General features: G+C 42.1%; 2 protein-coding genes and 1 pseudogene across 7 annotated transcripts; 2 read left to right on the top strand and 1 right to left on the bottom strand.

The window, feature by feature from the left end:
* The first annotated feature begins 709 nt into the window (after positions 1-709).
* On the top strand, positions 710-10,323 carry LOC116245822 (vacuolar protein sorting-associated protein 9A-like). Of its 5 annotated transcripts, none has more exons than XM_031617391.2 (7): positions 711-1,042; positions 2,107-2,254; positions 6,275-6,445; positions 7,432-7,611; positions 8,362-8,662; positions 9,005-9,245; positions 10,183-10,323. In XM_031617391.2, exons 1-6 carry the CDS (start codon positions 954-956, stop codon positions 9,217-9,219), a joined length of 1,104 nt encoding a protein of 367 aa, XP_031473251.1. In that variant the 5' UTR covers positions 711-953; the 3' UTR covers positions 9,220-9,245; positions 10,183-10,323. The 5 variants fall into 5 exon arrangements, with proteins under 5 accessions (XP_031473254.1, XP_031473251.1, XP_031473252.1 ...); XM_031617392.2 differs by lacking the exon at positions 10,183-10,323 and adding an exon at positions 9,672-9,938; XM_031617390.2 differs by lacking the exon at positions 10,183-10,323 and adding an exon at positions 9,618-9,938.
* LOC116245820 (PHD finger protein At1g33420) lies at positions 9,442-15,697 on the bottom strand. Of its 2 annotated transcripts, XM_031617388.2 has the most exons (5): positions 14,815-15,697; positions 13,919-14,045; positions 13,258-13,473; positions 10,785-11,378; positions 9,442-10,697 (listed from the first exon to the last, which is right to left on the bottom strand). In XM_031617388.2, the coding sequence occupies exons 1-5, from the start codon at positions 15,146-15,148 to the stop codon at positions 9,887-9,889; spliced, it is 2,082 nt and encodes a 693-aa protein (XP_031473248.1). In that variant the 5' UTR covers positions 15,149-15,697; the 3' UTR covers positions 9,442-9,886. The 2 variants fall into 2 exon arrangements, with proteins under 2 accessions (XP_031473248.1, XP_031473249.1); XM_031617389.2 differs by lacking the exon at positions 13,258-13,473.
* Positions 15,698-17,114: 1,417 nt separating this feature from the next.
* LOC116245821 (receptor protein kinase-like protein ZAR1) lies at positions 17,115-19,451 on the top strand (annotated as a pseudogene).
* Positions 19,452-21,406: the final 1,955 nt, after the last annotated feature.

The raw sequence follows: 21,406 nt of genomic DNA, 5'->3' as shown, positions 1-21,406 counted from the left end.
TTTTCAGATGCAAAATGAAGGTTGGTACTATTAAGTTAATTTCTATGGTTCACTTTTTAAGGCAATTGTGTATATTTGAAAGAGGCCAATGACTTGCTTTCTTATATTCTTTCGTCGTTAATAAGAAATACCACATTTCTTTGTTTAGCCCCTCATCGAAAGAACATTTCCAATTGCATCATTAAAGTGGGAACGATGAGAATCTATGATAAGAAAAAAATGGACGGCGGTGATCCCTTTCCTCCATCTCTCGCATCATTTAATTACTACAGATCTTTCTTAATTTGAGTTCAATTTACAATCTGAACTCAATTTTTAAATTCACATCCGAGTTCCAATTTGGTTTTAAATGCTTAATTGAATCCAACTGCATTGTAATACAATAAGAACTGATTTTTAAAATGTATGGATATTAGACATAAAGTATTCATTGAAAACCTAGTTTTAATCCGAATATGATCAGACATCTATTTAAGACCGAATCATAATCCAATTAAAGGACTTTTTCTTAAAATCTTAATCTGATAATGGTTTCCTTTCTTCTGTACGCGAACTTTTTGAAGCAATTTAGTCTGATATCCAATCCGAATCGAATACGATCCACTTCGCTGGTTCGCTAATGACGTGGACGACGTGGGACCCTGTAGACCTACCATTCTTCTTCCTCCCCTTCTTCTCGTTAAATCGTGCACTCTGTTCTTCGCTCTTCTTGTTTTCCTCTTATACCCCTTACTGTAACCCGCCTTCTCCCATGGGTTCGGTCCGTCCTTTATATAACAAATGGACGAAGACGAAGCAGCTGGAGGAGAGCCATTGGTAGGTAGACAACTATGTCGCGAAGATCGAAGGAGTCGTCCCCATAGTCCCATTCCCATACCAACACACATCTATCTCTATCTCTCATTCTCTCTGTGCGTAAGAGGATTAGGAAGATTGAGGAGACTGCTCAGCCAATGGATCCCTTGGCCCCTCTTAATTTCTACGATTTCCTTGATCGCATGCGTCATCCTTCTGCCGTCGACCTTGTTCGTTCCATCAAGAGGTCTCTCTCTCCCCCCCTCTCCGTTTAGTTATCCTCGAATTTGCCCCTTCTACGTGTGATAATGTTCGGTTCGAATTAATTTTCTGAAGTTCTGGTAGATTATGCTGTTTGTCGTGTTTCTTTTTCTTTTTTTACGGTAAGCTCTTTGGGTTGATTGCTTTTTGCTCGATCTTTCTTCCTTTTGTTTTTCTACGTTGAGGATACTGGTTTCTTATCAGGGCGGGGTTCTTTTGGCTGCGCTGGTTGTTGTATGTTTTCTCAAGGACTAGTTGGATACCATCGTTTCTTTGAATCTTGTATTTTTTGTTACATTTGTTCCTGGAATTTTTTAGCCTGCCCGCTTGGATATGGACGTTTCTCCTTGCTGCTGTTGTTGATGTTCATTTTTCATTGTCTATGTCTTCTTGAATGCCCTTTCTTTGTTGCCCCTAGAATTCATCGTCCTCGAGAAATATTTATCAGTCATATAGACTGGCTGATACAATTACAAGCTGGAAAGTAGCTTCTGTCTCTTGATGTTGGAGGAGTGTTAGACCATCCCAAAAAACTTTTTGTAGCTCTATACAAATTAGTGTGCGTTTAATATTTCCATTCATGGGCACGTTCCTTCATTGGTTGTCCTCAAATTTCCCCTCCTTCAGATGAATCCTTTCCAGAGTTGCGGAGTTTTTCTTAGCAAAGTTGGTAAACTAGAAGTTCATCATGCTCCACATTAAAAATAAAGTTTGTATTTTAGGGTTTCTCATTTTAGATCGAGCATGACTATCTTGCTTAGAATGTAGAAGTTGGAATACCTTCTTATTGGTTGGATTATCAGGTATCCTGATTATACTTGAAAATGTTTTCTGCACGTTCCATTTTAGCAGCTAATCTATCAAATCCTCTAACTCTTCTACTATACATGATTTGGTATGTCAGTGAAATGTCGATTAGCAAAGAGTTCTCCCAAGTGCTAGCACTACATTGGATATATTCATCAGATCATAGACCTTGCCTGGCTGAAAGGGCAGTGTACGTTTTCTGTGTGGAAAGTTACAAACTAATTTGTAGATTGTGAATTGCAGCTTCATAGTATCTTTCTCATTTAATGCCTACGATGCGGAGAGGGATAGCAAAAAGCTACAAGATTTCCTTGTGTCCATGGAGTCTATCTTTAGAGATCATCCTTTATGGGCTGGTGCAACTGAAGAAGAAATTGACAACTCTGTAGAGGTAAATCTTTTAGTACATGAAGAATTTTGTCATAGTAGATACTGTACTTTGTATAAACCTACGTTACATGGGTACAGACATGTAATTTCAAAAGAGTTGGATTTGCACACATTTGTACTGCATGTGTATGTTTTTATATAAACAATAGAAGAAGATTTCAAGCAGAGAAACTAACAAACTGCGATGAAATACATGAAGAACTAAAGAAAAATAAACATCTGTAGTCAAACTACAATGACAAAATCAATTTTTTAGACAGATAAATGAAAAGCTACAATCATGCAAGGAATAAATTCATTTAGTTTTATTTTTCAAAGAAAAATAGAAAATAAACCTAAGAGACAGGGAAATAGAGAAAATGACAAAGAAAAACATACAGAGAGAGAGAGAGAGAGAGAGAGAGAGAGAGAGAGAGAGAGAGAGACAGTGGCAGATCTTATATGACTTGTCCTGAAACTTATCCAACAAAGCTGTGTCACCATGGACACAATACATGCAAAAACCAATAGATCATTATAACTAAGGGCATTGTTCAACAAGAGTGAAACAGGTTGACTTATTTGGCATCAGCAGCTGAATGGAAGTCTCTATCCACAGGCCAACAGGAGCATTGTTGTCTTGTATCATGTTCATTGCTCAGCTATGTTCATCTATACTCTTTTGTGTGGTGTATGTGGTCTAGAGGCCCTTTTATCCATTTTTCTGAAGGAAAATAATAAAATCAGTTGAAGAGTATTCACCACTCTGATCACATTGCAAATGCATAATGTCTGTAGAGAAATTATTTTTGACAAGGACATGAAATGTTTGGAACAAATTAAAAACCTTACATTATATTTCATGAAATATAACCAAGTGTAGCAAAAGTAGCTGTCCAAGAAAAGAACATAATGTTGATTGTCAAAAGAGGAACATTTAGGCGCAGACCTCCATACATCTGAATGAGCAGCTCCAAAAGGTCCCAAAACACTTTCTTTTTTTTCTTTTTCCTTTTCTCATTTGGTAAGTAAAACATGACTTTTTAAATGGTTGACAACTTGAACTTTTCTTATCTTCAAAATCAAGAATCAACTTAGATGATGGAATGAGATTGTCAGACATAAACCTCTGGATAAAGGAACAAATATAATGACTAAGATGACCACATTAGGGACTTATCTTGTTATGTTTAAGAAATGCAGTTAGTCAGTTACAATAAGTAGTGCTGAGAAACTCCAATAATAGCCTCAATGCTGAGGAAACATGAATTAGGTGATCATCCTTAAAGATCTTCATATTTCTTGGTTGCTCTCCTGAAGCAAATGTCTCCTTCATTGAAAATCTTTTACATGCATAGAAGAGGAAATAAATTTCAGTAAATTTAACTTTAACTATAGAGGTAATATTCTTTTTGAAGAAGAACATCAAACAAATTGATGGAAGAATTTGACCGGACATGACTGCCTTTCCAGTATGCAAAAGAATGATGTGTACCATCTCCAGCAACAGTAATGCTTTTACCAAATACAAGGATAAATTGGAAAATGCAATATTCTTTTGGATATCATGAGTAAGAAAAACATTGAACAAATTGATGGAAGAATTTGACAGGATATGAATGCCTTTCCAGTGTGCAAAGAGTGATGTGTACCATCTCCAGTGACAATAATGCTTTTACCAAATGCAAGGAAGAATTGAGAACGTATGAGTGCTTTGGAATTCATGTACCACACTTCCTAATTGTTCTACTTAACATTCATTTGTGAAAGTGCCACCAATAAGGTTGTTGTGTATCTCACTAGATTTTCTTCTCTCAGCATCTTTCTTAACCTCAACCTCAGTGCTTTCCTTTACTTTGAGGGTTAATCCTGCAACCAGTCTTGATATGCCCTGTTTTATTACATAACACATGAAGACAGTCCCTTGATTCCCACATTACAATTAAGTGGCATATTTGCATGAGGAAGCAGCCCATGGTATCTTTGTTCATATCAGCCTTGATCTCTACCATCATGGAAATTATTTCTTCCACGACCTCAAGTGCAATTCAGTTTTTTAGCTAAGAGCCTAAGACATTGTCCATATCTGATTGGCCATTCTCATTATTCGGATACTCTTTAAGTTTGCCCTATACGGAAGAGTTCTAACATGGTCCTCAAAAGTTGGTAAGATTGGCAAGATTATCACAAAGATATGGTAAGAACATGGTACCTTTACCTAGGCTACTCAAAGTTTGTTTTACTTTATCCTTGTTTCAAATTTCACGTCCAACATGAGCTGGTTGACCCAATGTTGTAAAAAGCATATTGGTCCAGCCAATAGATACTTTGTATCGTAAAGTATTATGCATCGAATGTGTATTGTTTCTTTTTTAATTCAAAAATAGAAAAAAATAGAGAAAATCGGATAAATCAAGAAAAATAAAAATTATGTTTTTTTAATGAAAAAACATGTTAAAAATAATGGGAGATCTATTACAGGTATGAAGTTACTTCACAAACATTAATAAGTGGTTATAATGTCATGTAGTAACCCAACATGATCTAAGACACCAAGAAACATAATTTATAAGATGTTCTACATAATAACTCATAAGTCATAAGATCCATAACACATAAAAAACCAAGTTTTACGTATACTATACATCATATCACTAGACAAAATTGTTCATTGTTAATGCAAATAACAAATGAAAACAGCTTCATTCATAATCTTTATCATCTCATTCTCATTTTCATCTTCCGTAGAGATATAAACCCTCTTTATGTAAACAAGAATCAATCATCCATGCATAAATCTACCTTCAAATTGACGATTTCATGGTGAAACTGATTATTCCTTTTGAAAATTGCCACAATCTTTCCCTCCTTCAACTATTAGATATGTTAGAAACGATATGGTATTGTAAAATATCATAACGTATCGTAACCATATCGTTTTTTTTAATAAATAATAAAAAATAGGAAAAAAATTCAAAAAATTCATAAAAAATCAGTAAAAAACAAGAATAATATGTTCTTCATGAAAAACACATAGATTTATAAGCCATAAGGTCCATAAGTCTATGAGATACCACATCAAAAAACAAGTTTTAGATGTTATGTATTACATCACAAGATGATAATAAAATTGTGAAAATGTTCAATGTCAATACATATAAAATGAAAGCACTCTCGACTCTCATTCATAATTTTCATCATATTCATTCTCATCCTCATCTCCATCTTCTTCTTCATTTTCATCTTCACGATTTAAAAAAAGCTCTTTCCTCTCAACGAGAATCAGCCACCCACGCACAAATCCATGGTTTAATCGTTGATTTCATTTTGAAAATCGATGATTTAACGATGGAAATCGATAATTTCCCTCAACGGCGGCGTAATCTCTAGGTTAAAAATGAAGAAGGGCCGGGTTTTTATAAAAAAAAACTCGAAAAGGGAGGTTCCTGCCCTCATTTTTTGAAATCAGTCCGTATTGTACGAAACGGGGCGTGTATCGTATTGTATTTTGTAAAAGACACGTATCATATCGTACGTATCAGTCATGTATATCGTACGTATCGTACAACACTGGGAGAATCACAAGGAAAAACGCACATGATCTAAATATTTCTCTTTTGGGAAGGGAAACGTGCAATAGGTTCCGTGTTGTTCGAATTCATGTGGCAGGGTTTTCATTTACGTAACGGGAATGGTAGTTAGCATTGCACAAATAGGTTAATTGGCTGATTCTGGTGGTATAAGAACATCAAGGTTTGTGGTTCAAAATGCTGGATGCTGGCGATGTTCTTTGTTAGTTATGAGCCTAAAGAATATGACAATGCTGAAACCTTCCTATTAGTCCAATACATGTGACTTGCAGAAAGTCATTTAACTTATTACGGGCTATGGGTTGGACACGAAAAGGATGTACAATAGCCATTGACCAGTTAAACACTTGGTTTTATTGAGCTTATGTTGATGCACTATGTAAAGCTCTGCTTAAACTGGTCTGTTGTTCAATCTGCAATGTTTTAATTCCAATTTCGATCTTTGATCTCAGGGCTTGGAGAAGTATCTGATGGCAAAACTGTTCAACCGGGTCTTTGCTTCAGTACCTGAGGATTCCAAGCGTGACATGGAGATAATGGAAAAAATACAATTACTGCAGTCTTTCATTAAACCAGAACACTTGGACATACCTAAATATTTCCAGAATGAAGCGTCTTGGTTGGTAAGTAGTGTTTTTTATTGTTTCCAGATACCAATTCTCATGTTGCACTTCTTACTGATCGTATGGCTTTGTAACAAACATTTTTCTGTCACACCAACAATTGGATATGTTCTAAGAAAGTTTCTATGATGTGCCACCTCTTGACTTGTGGAGATTTCGCACAGAAAAAGTTCAGAATTTTATCCTACATAAATTTGAAGACCAAACATTATTAAACATGTGGGTCATTATATTTCTTGTATAACTTTCCTGTATGGCTCCACAGGATATGATTGTAACACCTAGTAGGAACTTGTTAAAGCTTAGAATTTGAACTGAATAAGGCCGCAATAACACATTTTTATGGGTGAAGATTCACCCCCCCCTCCCACACACACACATATATATATATATATATAGAGAGAGAGAGAGAGAACAGGCTAGGAAGGAAAATTTGCTTTTCATTATGGGATCAAAACTCAAAAAGAGTTATATTTCCACAAAAGTAATTAATGAGATGGCTTAAAGCATTTACTTCTTTCTCTCTCAACCATAGACAAATGAAATGCAAAGGGTTTATAATAAGAGACAAGATGCTATCAACGTTAATGGAGTGCAAAATTTGACAAAAAGGGCATAAAATGAGTTGACTGCATTCTACACGGTTTCAACCATGTCCAGTCACCTTATATATATATATATATATATATATATATATATATATATATATATATATATATATATATATATATATATATGCTAGTTTCTGATTTTCCAACTTGTTCCCATGCCAGTTGACCACAGGTCTACAACTTCTTCAATTCTAAAGTAGCATGTAAGTTGTTTGGACTTTGGAGTATGAGTAAGTGCATTCCTTTGGAGCCTTTGTGTTGGATATAGTTGATCAAGAGCTTGTCCAGTTGATTTCTGTGTCCAGATGTTTATCCCTTTATATGCAATAATGTATAAATGGGACAAGCTTAATATTTTTGTTTCTTTCTTTTCAGCTTGCTGAAAAGGAATTGCAGAAAACCAATGCGTTCAAATCTCCACGTGAGAAACTTCTCTGCATTTTCAGTTGTTGTCGTGTTATCAACAATTTACTGCTAAATGTGTCAATGGCATCAAATCACAAACCAGCTGGGGCTGATGACTTTCTTCCCGTTCTCATCTATGTTACTATCAAGGCAAGATCTCATTGGTAATATGATTTTTCTGCATTTGTGACATGCATTGGTGTTGTTCAAAAGGTTACACTTTTGTGCATTTCAATATTTAGTAATTGGTCCCCAAATATCATCTTTCTTTTTGTGTTTCATGCTCTTGAACTGCATCCATCAGATATTAATCAACCGTACAGTTGGTAGATAACTAGGCATTAATTCAGTAAGCTGTAGATGTGCTTTGGCATTTTTTGTTGCTTCATCGTAACTTTACATGGAGTTGTTTTGCAATCTGATGTATGTTCTTTCCAGGCAATACAGATTTGAAGAGGACATTCTTATGTGCTCATCCTATTGATGTGATTGAACACGCTAGGCACTTGTATTTTTGAATAAGCTGTTATTTTCTCTTTGGATTGTCGAATAGCAAATTGGTAGATGCCTTCATTTATGCCTAAGTTGGGCATATCACAGAGTTTCTCCACATTAACTCCTGCATTATGATCCCTTATATGGAATTTGCGGTATGAATTCCGCAATGATTGCCAGTTCCCTGGGTATATGCATCCATGCATGTAGATAAGTTGCATTTGAACAAATAAGATGGCATTGTGTAGGGGTTTTGGTTGTGTGACGGGCCAGTGTGTAATTATCTTGCATATCTTCTTTTTTAAATTGCTTAGATTCATGACTCCAAAGTTTTATTTACGACATCTCAAGCACTCGAATCTTATCACTGCTGGTTATGAAATGGAATTTACTGTACATTTGCAGGCAAATCCTCCTCAGTTGCACTCAAATCTTAAATACATACAACTTTATAGGAGGCAGTCCCGCCTTGTGTCAGAAGCTGCATATTATTTCACCAACCTGGTTTCCGTTGAGGCGTTCATCATTGAATTAAATGCACAATCCTTGTCAATGGATGAAAATGAGTTTGAGAGATGCATGCAGGCTGCAAGGTCATCCATCGCCAAGCAGCCACCTCAATCCGCTACAATAAAACGTGGTACTTTCCAATCCAATGTACTGGATCCCGTGATTGGGCAGCAGATCTTTGAAGCCAAGGTTCATGGTGAGTATTCTTCTGGAAGGACGGAAGCATGGCCTTGATTCTCCTTTTCCTTTTTTTTCTTCTTTTTTGACAGCATGTGCGCTAAATGAGGAGAATGAAGGGCAAGTTCTCTTCTAGTCACCTCTTTCAATGCCAGGTCATATTTACGGCTAGCTTCTATTAATTCAAAAAATAGATTGACATGCAGGCCAGGAAAAATGATTTCGTGGCAAAAAAAGAGAGATCAAGACTTGGTCTTCAAGCCCGAGATTGTCTGTGTGACGTTTCCAAATGTTCATCTCAGTGAAAACTGACGATGGGTAGCTGATGTGGTGGCTGACTAACAATACCCATTGTATACAGATGAAGCCTATCCCTTTATGGACGCAGAGGTTGGTGACTTAAAGGTCGACGAGGTTGAGCTTCTGCTCCGCTTGTACAAGGATGTGGTAGTCAAATACTCGAGGTTGCGTGATGCAGTAAAAAGCCTTTCATTGGACAAGGCGTTGACTCTCGTTGCAATGGACGAGCGGTCACAATTAACATCCAAGCATGAGGAAACCAGCAGACCAAGATGAAAGAGGCGCACTGACATGTCTGAGATGTAAGTCATACTCACCCTCATATGGTAGCATATTCACGTGCATCTCATACGCATACGATCACATGCATGCGCCAAAAAAATAGCACCGCCTTAAGAGTAGAGAAATAATCTTAATTACATAATACGCATCATCACCTCCGTTTAATGTAAACTCTATAATATAATAGATGATAGCCTTTTAGTCTGAGTCGCAGTGTTGATAGCAGTTTCACCATGAAGGAGGCGTTATTTATTTAGTTCGAACTCGAATACTTTGCCAAACAAATTATAAAAAAATTGTTTTTGTTCAACGTGTCATGGGAAAGCTCCTTCTTCATTTCAAGATTTTTAATTCTTTTCTCTAAGCGTTTTTACATTCTCGCCAAGTTGCAGGATCGCGCAACTAGTCCGCTCACTATTTACAACGTTGTCTCCCACTATTCTCAGATGGCGGAACATCATCCGACTCTAGAGATTGATAAGCCCCGAGCTTGATCTGGCCCTCGCGGTTTGCTTGCAGCTTCCTCCTCCAAGGTCCCGTTTCTGGCAACAACTGCACTTATTGCAAACAAGTTTTGCTGATCCTTCAAAATCTGGAATAGCCACACTGAGTGTGGTGCCACAACCCGCAACATTCGTTGTCCATCATCACCCATGAAACTTCATCTGACTTTAGAGATTGATAAGCCCTCGAGCTTGGCTCTGGGCCTTGCAGTTTGCTTGCAGCTTCCTCCTCCTAGGCTCCTTTTATGGCAACCACCGCACTTTTTGCAAACGAATTTTGTTGGTTCTTCTTCAAAATCTGGAATACCAACACAACGAGTGTGCTGCCACACCCCGCATACGTCACAAGCCAACATCCGTTCACCATCATCATCCTGTGCACCACATTGGCAATCTACCGTCCAACTATCAGTTCCCCTTTCCATTATAAACTGAAAGAAGCTCCTGTTGACAGGGCATCTTCCTCGAGCAACTATTGGGGTCTTAAGGCTGCTGCAATGCAAACTCAGCTGACTGGAATCATCTATGTGCCGAAAGTCAGGCAGCTCCTCCACCTGAAACTGCCTGAAAAATATGTACACATCCCTAAAACACTTGGTAATTTCAAGCTTCAGATCAGACAATGTTGCAGATTTTGGAAGATTGATGAGCTCTGGTGGAGGTGATATGAAACCCTCAGGTTGATCAATCAGCTCAACCTTGCACAACAAGGTGGTAATGAATGGATTACAGTGTTGCTCTTTGCGATATTCGGCTTCAAAACTCTTCACAAACTGCTTGCAATCTAGCAGCTTACGAGCAGAATCCATGGCGAGTGCCCTTGTCTCTAACGGCCTGTAGTTCATCATCGTTTGTGGATGTACTAGTGATTCGTACACATACCTAAGATCGTGGAGCAGGTGCTCTTCCGAAGGTACAGCAGTTACACAAGATTCCGACTTGCCAAGAACAATATCTCTTGCTTGCAACCTGCACAAGTGCTTTCAACGCTTTATCATCAAAATTTTCCAGCAGAACAACGCATACGATAGTTTACTATTAAGAAGGCTAGCAAACCTGTACTCGAGAGTTTTTGTTGCTGGGTTGAACTGCGAGCAAACAACTTTGTCTCCTACTGTTCTTCCTGGCAAACGTTTCAAGCAAAAATCCACCAATTCTGGATCTCTTGCTCGGCTAATGGCACCTCCCAGACTCTTGTATGATACCCAGCTAGAGGTAGTCGCCACCTGAAGGACCTTCATAAGGGCTCTCTCTATTTGGCTCAAGTCGTCCGCCCTCCACCTGCTCAACTCCGTCCCTACTGGCTTTTTAGAGGCAGTAGAGGATTGACTACGTGCTTCATGCACCAAAGTCATGATATAGAGTACTAAATCCTGGAGGGTAGACAAGGGACTCGTGGAGAGGGAGGAATAGAAGAAAATGATATCATATAGTGGCGTGCGACGGGACCGTTCCTCTACAAGGAATGGCTCCAGAGGGATACTGGAGATTGCACGTACAGCTTGAAAGTATGAATCAATGGAGATTGCAAAGCTCCCAGCACCAAATTCATAGCCCCAATTGCCGTACCAAGGACGGCCTTTGGCCACTGCGTTTAACAACCGAAACTCCAGACCATATTTCTTTGAGACGTCCATCACGCTTACCTTCCTGTTAATTCCACGTAGTAAGGGCACATAAGTGAACTGATGAATCAAAACTTTTTTCTGTTTGCCGCAACATATGGCTATAGATGAAATTTTACAGCCAAAATTCTGAATGTCTTAAGAAGGTTGAAATGGCTCATATGACGAGCACCATGCATTACAAACTGGAAACACTGTGATACCTAGTTTGGCACTTACGCATGCCTGTGCGTGCATAAAAGTACAGCTTTTCCTAGTTCCATGTCTAAAAGGAGTCCAATGGAAGTAGAAGAATCACTTGTGTTACCCTTAGATGAGAAGAGGCAGAAAACCCAGTAAATCTTAGAAGCTTAAGTAATCCATTTCCCCATTTTTTTTTCTTTTGGGCAGACACGTAAACAAACATGCTCCGGAGAAATAAACAAGAACCTGCTCGAAAGGTATCGGTAAAACGGACAGAATTTGCTCACAGCAGATTTTTCAGCTTATACTTAGTAGAATCCATCATTATTCAGAAAAAGCTTGTTTGCGCCCCCAAACAAGAAAAACAAGAGAACAAGCGAGAAACACCACCATCTTAATTTGGCAGCCCAAGTGTGCGACAAAAAGCATCTACGATGACCATGTAACTAACAACAATATTCCCAATGATCAGACACATGTCGAGTCCTGAGAATGGAAAGGCGAATTACTTCTTGAATGTTGAGCTCATAACATTTATGAGCCATGATATTGTTTGTAATGTCATGCATTTTCTCATCCTCTTCCAGTTATTTTACTTTTTTCTTTCTTTTATTCTCTTTTCTTTCTAGCATGTTCATATCTTCTACCAACACCTCTTTTTTCTTCCTTTTTCAAAATATTTCTCTCCATCTTACTCATTGTTCTTTTCCCCCTTTTTAAGTGATATTTTTTCAAATAGCTCTCTCCACCTGTCTTCAGATACAAGGCAACATCATTTAGACATGAAAGGAAAACCTAGCTTAAGAGCAATGTGTAAGTTACATTGACATATGAAAACTAAGTTCACTTGACAAGTTACAGAACTTCTGACATGTATAATGATGATAGAATGTCCAAGCACCAAACAGCATAATTATAGAAAAAATAATCCAACAATAAGCAAAAATTTAAACGGCCGGAAGCTCAAGGCTTGTCATCTGTGCTCCCCTATGTTATGGGAGGGACCAGGAAGGTGGGAACTGTTAACTCTATAAACAGGTCCATCAACAGTCGCTTGAGCCAAGAGATTACTTCCAAGTCCAAAAAATGTGAAGTGTGAGACTGCCATGCGAGAAACATGATAGAACGGGAGAGGCAAAGGACAAAGGTCCCTGAACTCATCAAGCTGACATGGGTTTAGGGATAGAATATTACTATTTACTGATGAATATTGACAAGGTTTTAAGGAGGACCAAGTCAAATTGACTAATAAATTTCACCCAGCGAGGGTGAGAAGTTCGATTAATGAAGCAGAGGTGTTGAGGAAGTTAAATCTGTTATTGAGGCTACAAGGCAATGATCCTTGATCTCCAAGTTCACAAGAATCAATTACTTGTAGTTAGCTTTGCTATAAAGCACAGGTTATTTGAATCATGATGATCAAGGTACCCTCTAGGCGATCCACCTTTCGCCACTTCAACATAAGGGGTTCCTATGCGAAGGAAAACATTGCCCATGCCTAGTTATGTTGGTAAGTTCTTCGACAATATTTAACCTTGTAATAACCGTCTTGGAAATCAGCAAAACACTGACTAAGGAGTAATTAACTAGCAAAACAAGAAAATTAAGCACACTTCTTCAACCAGGAAAACAGAAGCAAGCAAAATCTCCATTAAATAAAAGAGTTATGGAAACCATTCCAATGATTTAAAATGAAAGCAATCCAACTTCCAAAATCTCACCTGACTCTAAGCATGTTGCATAGCCTATCCCAGAAGTCCAAGATTTCACATCCTGATAGAAGCTTAGAGCCACCTTCTCGTCCATTGACTCTAAGAAGGTGACCGTAGCCATTGGAGTGGACAACTCCATGCAACAGGTGAGTTGGATTGTCCAACTGAAGGTAAGCCCAGTCTTCCAGATCATTCGCAGTTATCTGGTGACGACACGATTTACACCTAAAGATCACAAGCGAGTGAAACAATTGACTTTGGCAGTCCTATGTAACAAACAACAATAGAATCATCCTGAAGGAACTATAATAATCTTCAAAAACAATTCGACGACATGAGTGTGCTACCACTCTCCTTAGGCATACAGCCGAAGCTCTGCTATCAAGAACTTTCATCATAGGAATGTCAAGTTTTAACAAATTGACAACGCAAGTGATCCACCTCTCAAAGATCAATATGTTTTCACACACTAACGCATTTGACAAACCAACCACCGGAAAGGAATCCAATAAACAAAAATGTATCACTAAAAAAATCCTAGTTGACAGGGAGATTATGACACACTCCATATGAACGTACGGGAGAAAAAGAGATTTCCTAAGATGAAACGAGAAGAGCAGAAAGCACTAGTATAAGGCAGCAAGAAAGAAAGGAGAAGAAGAAACCTTGCCTTGAATTGAGAGAAGGGAGGCATGATCCACACCCCGTACATGTTTGCGGATACCCATCCAAGGAACTGTTGTCTGCTCGAATGATGAAGTGATAACGAGTGTTACACACAGGATGTGAGCTCCACCCTGCGATTCCAAATTACACAAACTGTAAGCACGACGGTAGAAAGCCAACCCAACTCCAACCCACCATCAGCAGCCCGAGCATTAAAAAAACAGAGAAACAAAAGAAGGGACCGGATGGTGACATGGACCAGCTCGACGTCTAATTGGACCTACCATGTACCTCAGTAAAAAAAAGCTAGTAAAAAAGAACATTAACAACTATAGAAGTCACAGGTTGAGCCTCTATAGTATAAAGAACCCAAATATCCAGACGGGAACAAGTCGCTAAGTACGAGCCTATCGCCCTGGACCCACCTGCATGTAGTGGGGTCGGTCCTCCTCTCAGTCTCCGTTTATGGGCCGAATTCTTTTTCCTTGCAGAAAAAGGAAAAGAGCGGGAAAGATGCTGGCAGAGAGGCGCCAGGGCCAATTTCGTCAATCTAATGGCGGACACAAGGAGCCACGACACCAAAACCCGGAGGGCGTTTTCGTCACAAACAATGAATTGGGCGTCGTTTCCTTTAAGCCAGAACAGACGGAACGTTCTAGTTAACATTTTTCCTAAAACAGCCCCAGTCAACTTGTACAATGACGAACATGATGAGAACTGCCAGCACACGTGTCTTGACCCTATTGGTGCTCGTGACCGAAAGCCGGAGCCTCTACCGGCCGAAAAAATTGACGGGAAAGAAAGGTAAAAACCAGATCTGGCCGGAAAACCGCGCCCTATGGCCGGAAACCGTCAGATCAGGCGGTCTCGCGCGTCGGAAGGAAGGAGAGAGAGACGTACCGACGACGCGACAGTGGTCGCAATAGACGGATCTGGACAGAGAGACGTCTTCCTCGACGACGTTGAGCGTGACGGCGGCAGCTCCGCCGTCGATCTCCCCCCCACCGACCTGGAAGACGATCTGCCAAGCCCTCAGATTTGGGGACGGGAGGAGCGAGGCCGGCGTCTGGGGGGAACCCACGAACCTCGACAGGAAGGATCGGATGCTTGTGCGGAAGGGCGCGGGACCGTATAGATCGGCGAAGCCGGGAGGGGGGAAGCCGCGAAGGTCGAATAGCTCGGCCGTCACCCTCCTCTTGAGCCTCTTGCACGGCCTCGGGTTGTTGACCACCATCGCTGCGGGACGCGTCGATCCTTGTTCGATGTGGGCTTCCTCGATTCCTCGCCTGTCAAAATTCTTTCGGTTCGTTGGTTTCGAAGTTTAGGTTTAGATTTCTATTCGGAGCGAAGGGTCTCACGAAATCAACGTGAAGATCTCCCCGGTTTTCCTCTTCCCCTTCTTAATTTAGTTTTGGTCGGAATCTTTTTTGCAGATCAAAAAGAAAACAAAACCAACAGATCTCCCTCTCTCAAACTCTCTCTTCTCTGGCAGAAGTTGGGGGTCCGGAGGAAGGCTGAAACCCTAATTAGGGGCAAAAATCTTCGTTCGATGTTCGTCTTTCTTGCGTTTGGTGAAGGAAGGCGGTTCAGGAAACCCGGTTTTTCTGAGGTTATCTTTTTCCCTGTTTTTCGCTCCGGTATTTAAAGAAGAAAGCGGTTTTGAAAAAAAAAGGCGGTTTTCGAAAACCCTTTTGCTTCCTCCTTCACGCGCCTCTCTCTCTCTCTCTCTCTCTGTTTGGCAAGGAACAGAACAGACGAAAAAGGCCACCCAGCGAAATAAAATTTCTCTGCGGTCCTCCCTTTATTGCTTCCCTTCTTTCGAGGGGCTGAGGGCCGAGGCGGTTCTCGAAAGACGATTTAGGGTTTGGGGAACACGGAGGACGCGGCCGTCCTTTCCTTTTTTTCTTTCTGACGTTTGCGTCTTTTTATCCGCGTGGTTTTTTTTTTATATCTTCTTTTGTGAGATGACCGGGACCGACGCGTCCTCGTCTTCGGGCTCTCGATGCGGAGGCTTTCGCGTAATGCCCGAGATATCCTGCTTTATTACGCTGGTACCACCGGCCGAGTTTCGGTTTCCCAAAACTTAAAGAATGGGATGGTTGGTACGTCGACTGAATCGGTGTTCCGATTTCTATCGGGTCGGGTGCCTAGCTGTCCGCTTCGGGAGGACACATTTTCCGTTTCCGAACGAGCGGGTCGCGGATCGGCATTCCAGATATACGTCGCAGCTTTAATAAAAATACTAAGAATGAAAAAGGAAGGCGAGTTTCGTCAGGTGACTGATGCCCTTGGGACATGTGGACGATCTTACCCCCGCCCCACCCCGTTGGTTCCGGAACTACCCTTACCTCGTTGCTCTTCGTGCATTCAAATTTTGAATGCGCTGGCGAGAGTTGTAAGACCCTTTTGGTCAAACCCCATCCCCCCACTGTATTGTTTTTTTTTTTTTTTTATTTCTTTTCTCCCATTTGGAAAAAAAACTCACCATCACTTGTTTTATATGTATATATATAAAGTAAAGAATCTTGTCCAGGTCGGATCGGGTACCGACGGAACCCGGTAATCTAATCCATTAAGAGAGAAAAGAATATGGACAGGCGGTTTGAATTTCGAACGGCTCCCACGATGAAATGAAGAAGGTTAAAAACACGTCCACTGCTGAATGAATGAGGCACGATTCGTCTCTCGGAGTCCCTGCAGAGGAATTAAATATCTCCGACTCTACGGGCCCCCAGCACCCGAGGCAAGCAGAAGGACCTCCTTTTTTTATTGTCTTTTTTCAAATTATAATTGAGCTGGGTCCGGGCTCAGGCCTCGAGCCTTGGTGGTCAGACCGGGGCCGGGCTTTTCCGGCGGCGCGCCAGCCACCGGAAAAAGGAAATAAGCAAAATTACAAGCCATTTTATTATAGTGTTTTCGAAAATATGTAAACAGACGTTGCACCTGAGACTTGGAGGTGAAAATGACAAACTGTTTTTGGCATCACGCTATTATGCATGCCCAAGTTCATGAACTTCCAAGTTGGAAGCATCTTTGGCATCTCTTCCATCCAGAACAAAGCAACATGTCAATATAATGATTCAAAGATAAAATGTTGTTTTTAAAAGGGGCAAGAGTGGCAGCCCACACACTGCTTCTTATCTCAGCATTTTAAAGTTTTAGGTGCATCCTTATCGAGAAAGGATATCCTAAATTTCATTTCAGATTTGGATCAGGGAGTTGAAATGGTTTTCAAATTTTGGATCGGTGAAAGAACGGCAGGAATCACAAAAAAAATTAGAGTCATAAAGACGCATCTGATTTTTGCCACACTCTCTCTCTCTCTCTCTCTCACTCAAAGTTGCATGAAAAATAAAAAGTTGCATGTTCGGAAAGAAAACGGAAGGCGACGGAGAAAAGGGAGCGAGAGAAAGCAGTAATGGCGGCGTATGTTCCACACCTCTGCGCCATCTTTTTCGCCCTTTCGGCGGTGGCACTCTTCTTCTTCTCAACGCCGGTTTCTTCCCTCACGCCGGACGGGCTCTCTCTCCTCGCCCTCAAGTCTGCCATCACCTCTGATCCCACCCGTGCGCTCTCCGACTGGGTGGAGTCCGACCCTTCCCCCTGCCGCTGGACCGGCATCAGCTGCATCTCCGGCCGGGTCGCCGGCATCTCCCTCCCAGGGAAACGCCTCTTGGGGTACATTCCTTCCGAGATCGGCGCCCTCCCTTCCCTCCGTCACCTCTCCCTCCCTGGGAACAACCTCTCTGGCCCTATTCCCCCTGCCATTGCCTCCTGCTCCCTCCTCCAGCGCCTTGTTCTCTCCACCAACGCCTTCGTCGGCACCCTTCCGCCAGCTATCGGCAACCTCCCCGACCTTGTGCAGCTCGACCTGTCCAACAACCGCTTGAACGGATCCATCCCGCCGGAGCTCGGCAACCTGTCCGCACTCTCTGGCACTCTCAACCTTTCCTACAACGGCTTCTCCGGCCCCGTGCCGGAGTCCCTAGGCAGCATTCCAATCGCCGTCAGCCTAGATCTCCGGTTCAACAACCTCAGCGGACCCCTCCCTCAATATGGCTCCCTCGCGAACCAGGGTCCCTCCGCCTTCGTGGGAAACCCGCTCCTCTGCGGCTTTCCCCTCCAGAACCCCTGCAGGAAGCCCTCGAACGCCACGATGATCCAGCCGGAATCGGCCGTTCTGGTGGACTCGCCTCCTGTGGACGGATGGAACGGCCGGAGGAGGGTGGTTTCTGGGGCCGCAATCGTCCTTGTCGCGGTGTCCGCGGCCGGGGTTCTGCTAGTCTGGTGGCGGAAGGGGTGGCGGTGGCAGCGTCGAGGCGGTGGTGGGTTCGGAGAGAAGGGCGGCGGCGTGCCTCTCAAGGAGGGCTACTTGCCGAGGAATGCGGATGAAGGACCCAACGGCAGTTTCTGCATACTGGACGAAGGGTTCGGGGTGGAGATGGAGGAGCTGCTGAGGGCCTCCGCTTACGTCGTCGGGAAGGGCAGCTCGGGAATCGTCTACAAGGTGGTTTTGGGACCCGCCCGCCGGGAGGCGGTGGCGGTCAGGCGCCTGGCGGAGGGAGGGTGGCAGAGGTTCAGGGAGTTCGAGGCGGAGGTGGAGGCCATCGGCCGGCTCCGCCACGCGAACGTTGTCAGGCTTCTGGCTTATTACTGGGCGCCAGACGAGAAACTCCTTATTTACGATTACATCCCCAACGGGAGCCTCCACTCCGCGCTACACTGCCGGACGGCGCTGTCGACGGTGCCGGAGCTCTCGTGGGAGAGGAGGCTGGGGATCGGAAAAGGGCTGGCGAGGGGGCTTACGTATCTCCACGACTGCGGCCCCAAGAGGTACGTCCACGGCAACATCAAGTCGACCAACGTCCTCCTCGACGGTCAACTGGATGCCAAGATCTCCGACTTCGGACTCCGCCGACTGGTGGCGGGGGACCGCAGCAGCAGCAGCAAACGAAGGGCTTCGACGCCCCTCCGCCACCTATTCCGGGGCCGTCGTCGGCAGCGTACGCAGCTCCCGAGGCCCGCATCGTCGGGAGCAGGCCCACCCAGAAGTGGGACGTCTACTCCTTTGGGATCGTGCTGCTGGAGCTTCTCACCGGGCTGTCCCCGGAGTCCCGGCCGAGGCGGTGCGGGGCTATGGAGCTGGAGCGGTGGGTTAGGCGGGCGTTCGAGGAGGAGCGGCCAATGCCGGAGATCGTGGACCCGAAGTTGCTGCAGGAAGTGCACGCCAAGCGGGAGGTGTTGGCCGTGTTCCACCTGGCCCTGGCTTGCACGGCGGAGGACCCGGAGGTCCGGCCGCGGATGCGCCTCGCTTCCGAGACTCTGGACCGCGTTGGTTCCAACCTGATCCACTGATCGAGAATCTCTGCTCGGAGTTTCCTCTTGTCCCTTACCATTTTTGGGATTCTCTAGGGGCAAAGGGTCATCCTTGTAATTATGACCGTGGATGCGTGGGCTTTTGTGGTACCCCTGTCAACTTTTTTGCCCTTTTTTATCCGTATAGCTTTGTTGGTGAACTGGAAGTTGCTTTGAGCTCAGTGCCGCCGCCTTGCACATCTTTTCTCTTCCTCTCTCTCTCTCTCCCCCTCATTTCTCTCTTCCTCTCTCTCTCTTCCTATTTTTTTTTTTAAATTTAATACACATAATGAGGAAACGTTTAGTGGTTGATATGGATAAACATGTAATGGTAGATCGACATCTGCTCGTGATCACGACCGTTCAATTTTTGCATGCTTCTTGGATACCAAGACAGCTACGCGCATAAAAAGATAGACCGTTCATTGCGAACCTTAAATTATTCTGGACAATCAAGCGATACCAAAGATGAATGGTCGCATATATTTTCCAAAGTCATGACCATTAAATAATATTTGGTAGTTAGGTTAGTTGGAGGGATAATATCATATACTCTGACGGTCATCATGATCATCTTCATTGCCACCTTTAACCAATTTGAATAGATCATAACCCTTTGCATCTGGGGCGGCGTGGTGAAGTCAACTACCTTGTTAATATTTCTACCTGCTGCTTCTTGATTCGGAGTTCTATTTGTTTCATCGGTTTCAAAAGAACTTGTCGATGCAAAAGTTCTTCACTGTACTTATGCGATGCTGTTCATAATCGTTTATTGTTGATGAAATCATGAAGATCCATAGCTGTGTGCATTTGTTGATTGACTTGACTTAGAGTTCATCATCTCCATTCCTCTATCACTATGAATGCTGCTCCTACCATGACCATTTCTGACAACACTATTGCAACCGCAACCATCACTGGTTCCTGCTTCACCACATCAACAGTTTGCAACCACTGCTACCACCAACGTCAATGTCAGTGTTATCAATTACACTGTCAGTCACCACCAATATCTCGTTTTCTTGTTCTTCATATACTTGGAAGAAACTTAGTCAAACAGTATCTGTTTTGCTTATTTTACTTCACTGATTGTATCTCAGATTAAACCAAGGCAAATGCCCAACCTTTTCATGTTATATGCATTTTATAGCTAGCTACCCATTGGTTGAATGTGAGCCAAGCTGACGAGCTCATCTACTACTGTGTGTGTGGTAACAATACTCTGCACGTAAAACAAGAACCATACCGATCAGACACCAGTATAAACTAAACAAGAGAAGACAACTCATGCATTTGCACCTGAGATTTTTTTTTTTTTTTTTTTTTTGTTCTTTTCAACGAGCACAAGGCATGAGTTTACTTAATGATAAAAGGAAAAAGAGAAACTTTCTTTGACATGTGTTGACTATGAATAAGATTTCTACAATGTTTTGACATAATTAAACGATTCTCTATTGGAGCAAAAGAAACATAACTAAACCATTCTCTATTGGATCGGATAAGTGTGTACACCACCAAAACAGATGAGGAACATAAATAATAGGAAGACAAGGAATTTTTTATCAATTATGAACCTTAGTAAAGAAATCTGAAAAGTACTTAAGCATTATGAATACTTGATAGGTTTGGACGAACTCAAAGCAATAATTATGATCACAACAAACTAAATAACAAAAACTAGCAAGCGTCAAACAAAAAGACATCTACTTTGAAAAGAAGAACGCAGATCTAAATGTGTCTCAAAAAATCCACGCAACCTGCCATTTTGGATAGGATGGAAAAAATGCAATACGAATTCAATTATTTAGCAGCAACTGAGTTCCATGATCCTTGATGAGTCACTGAGAAAACATAAATAAAAAAAAAACCAATTCTGTTCACGAATTGAATTCAGTTTTCTTTTTCTACCAAAAAATCGGAATAAACAGAAACTTTTTGCATAGTTAGAAACGTAAAGAAATAGAATAAAAGCAAGTGTGAGTTTAGAAATCTCTCAATTCTACTTCATGATCGGATAAATATTGGGTTAACTGGAACCCGGTTTGTTTTTTAGGAGATTTGGATTAGGGGATGTGTACCATGGGACCCGATCCTGTTTGCACCCACAACGCAGTATCTATCGCTTGTGTGTTGTGCA

Source organism: Nymphaea colorata, chromosome 1 (assembly GCF_008831285.2).
Source record: "Nymphaea colorata isolate Beijing-Zhang1983 chromosome 1, ASM883128v2, whole genome shotgun sequence".
NCBI classification, from domain to species: domain Eukaryota; kingdom Viridiplantae; phylum Streptophyta; class Magnoliopsida; order Nymphaeales; family Nymphaeaceae; genus Nymphaea; species Nymphaea colorata.
The sequence above is the reverse complement of the archived record's forward strand: the minus strand, read 5'-3'. Positions and strand labels throughout refer to the sequence as shown.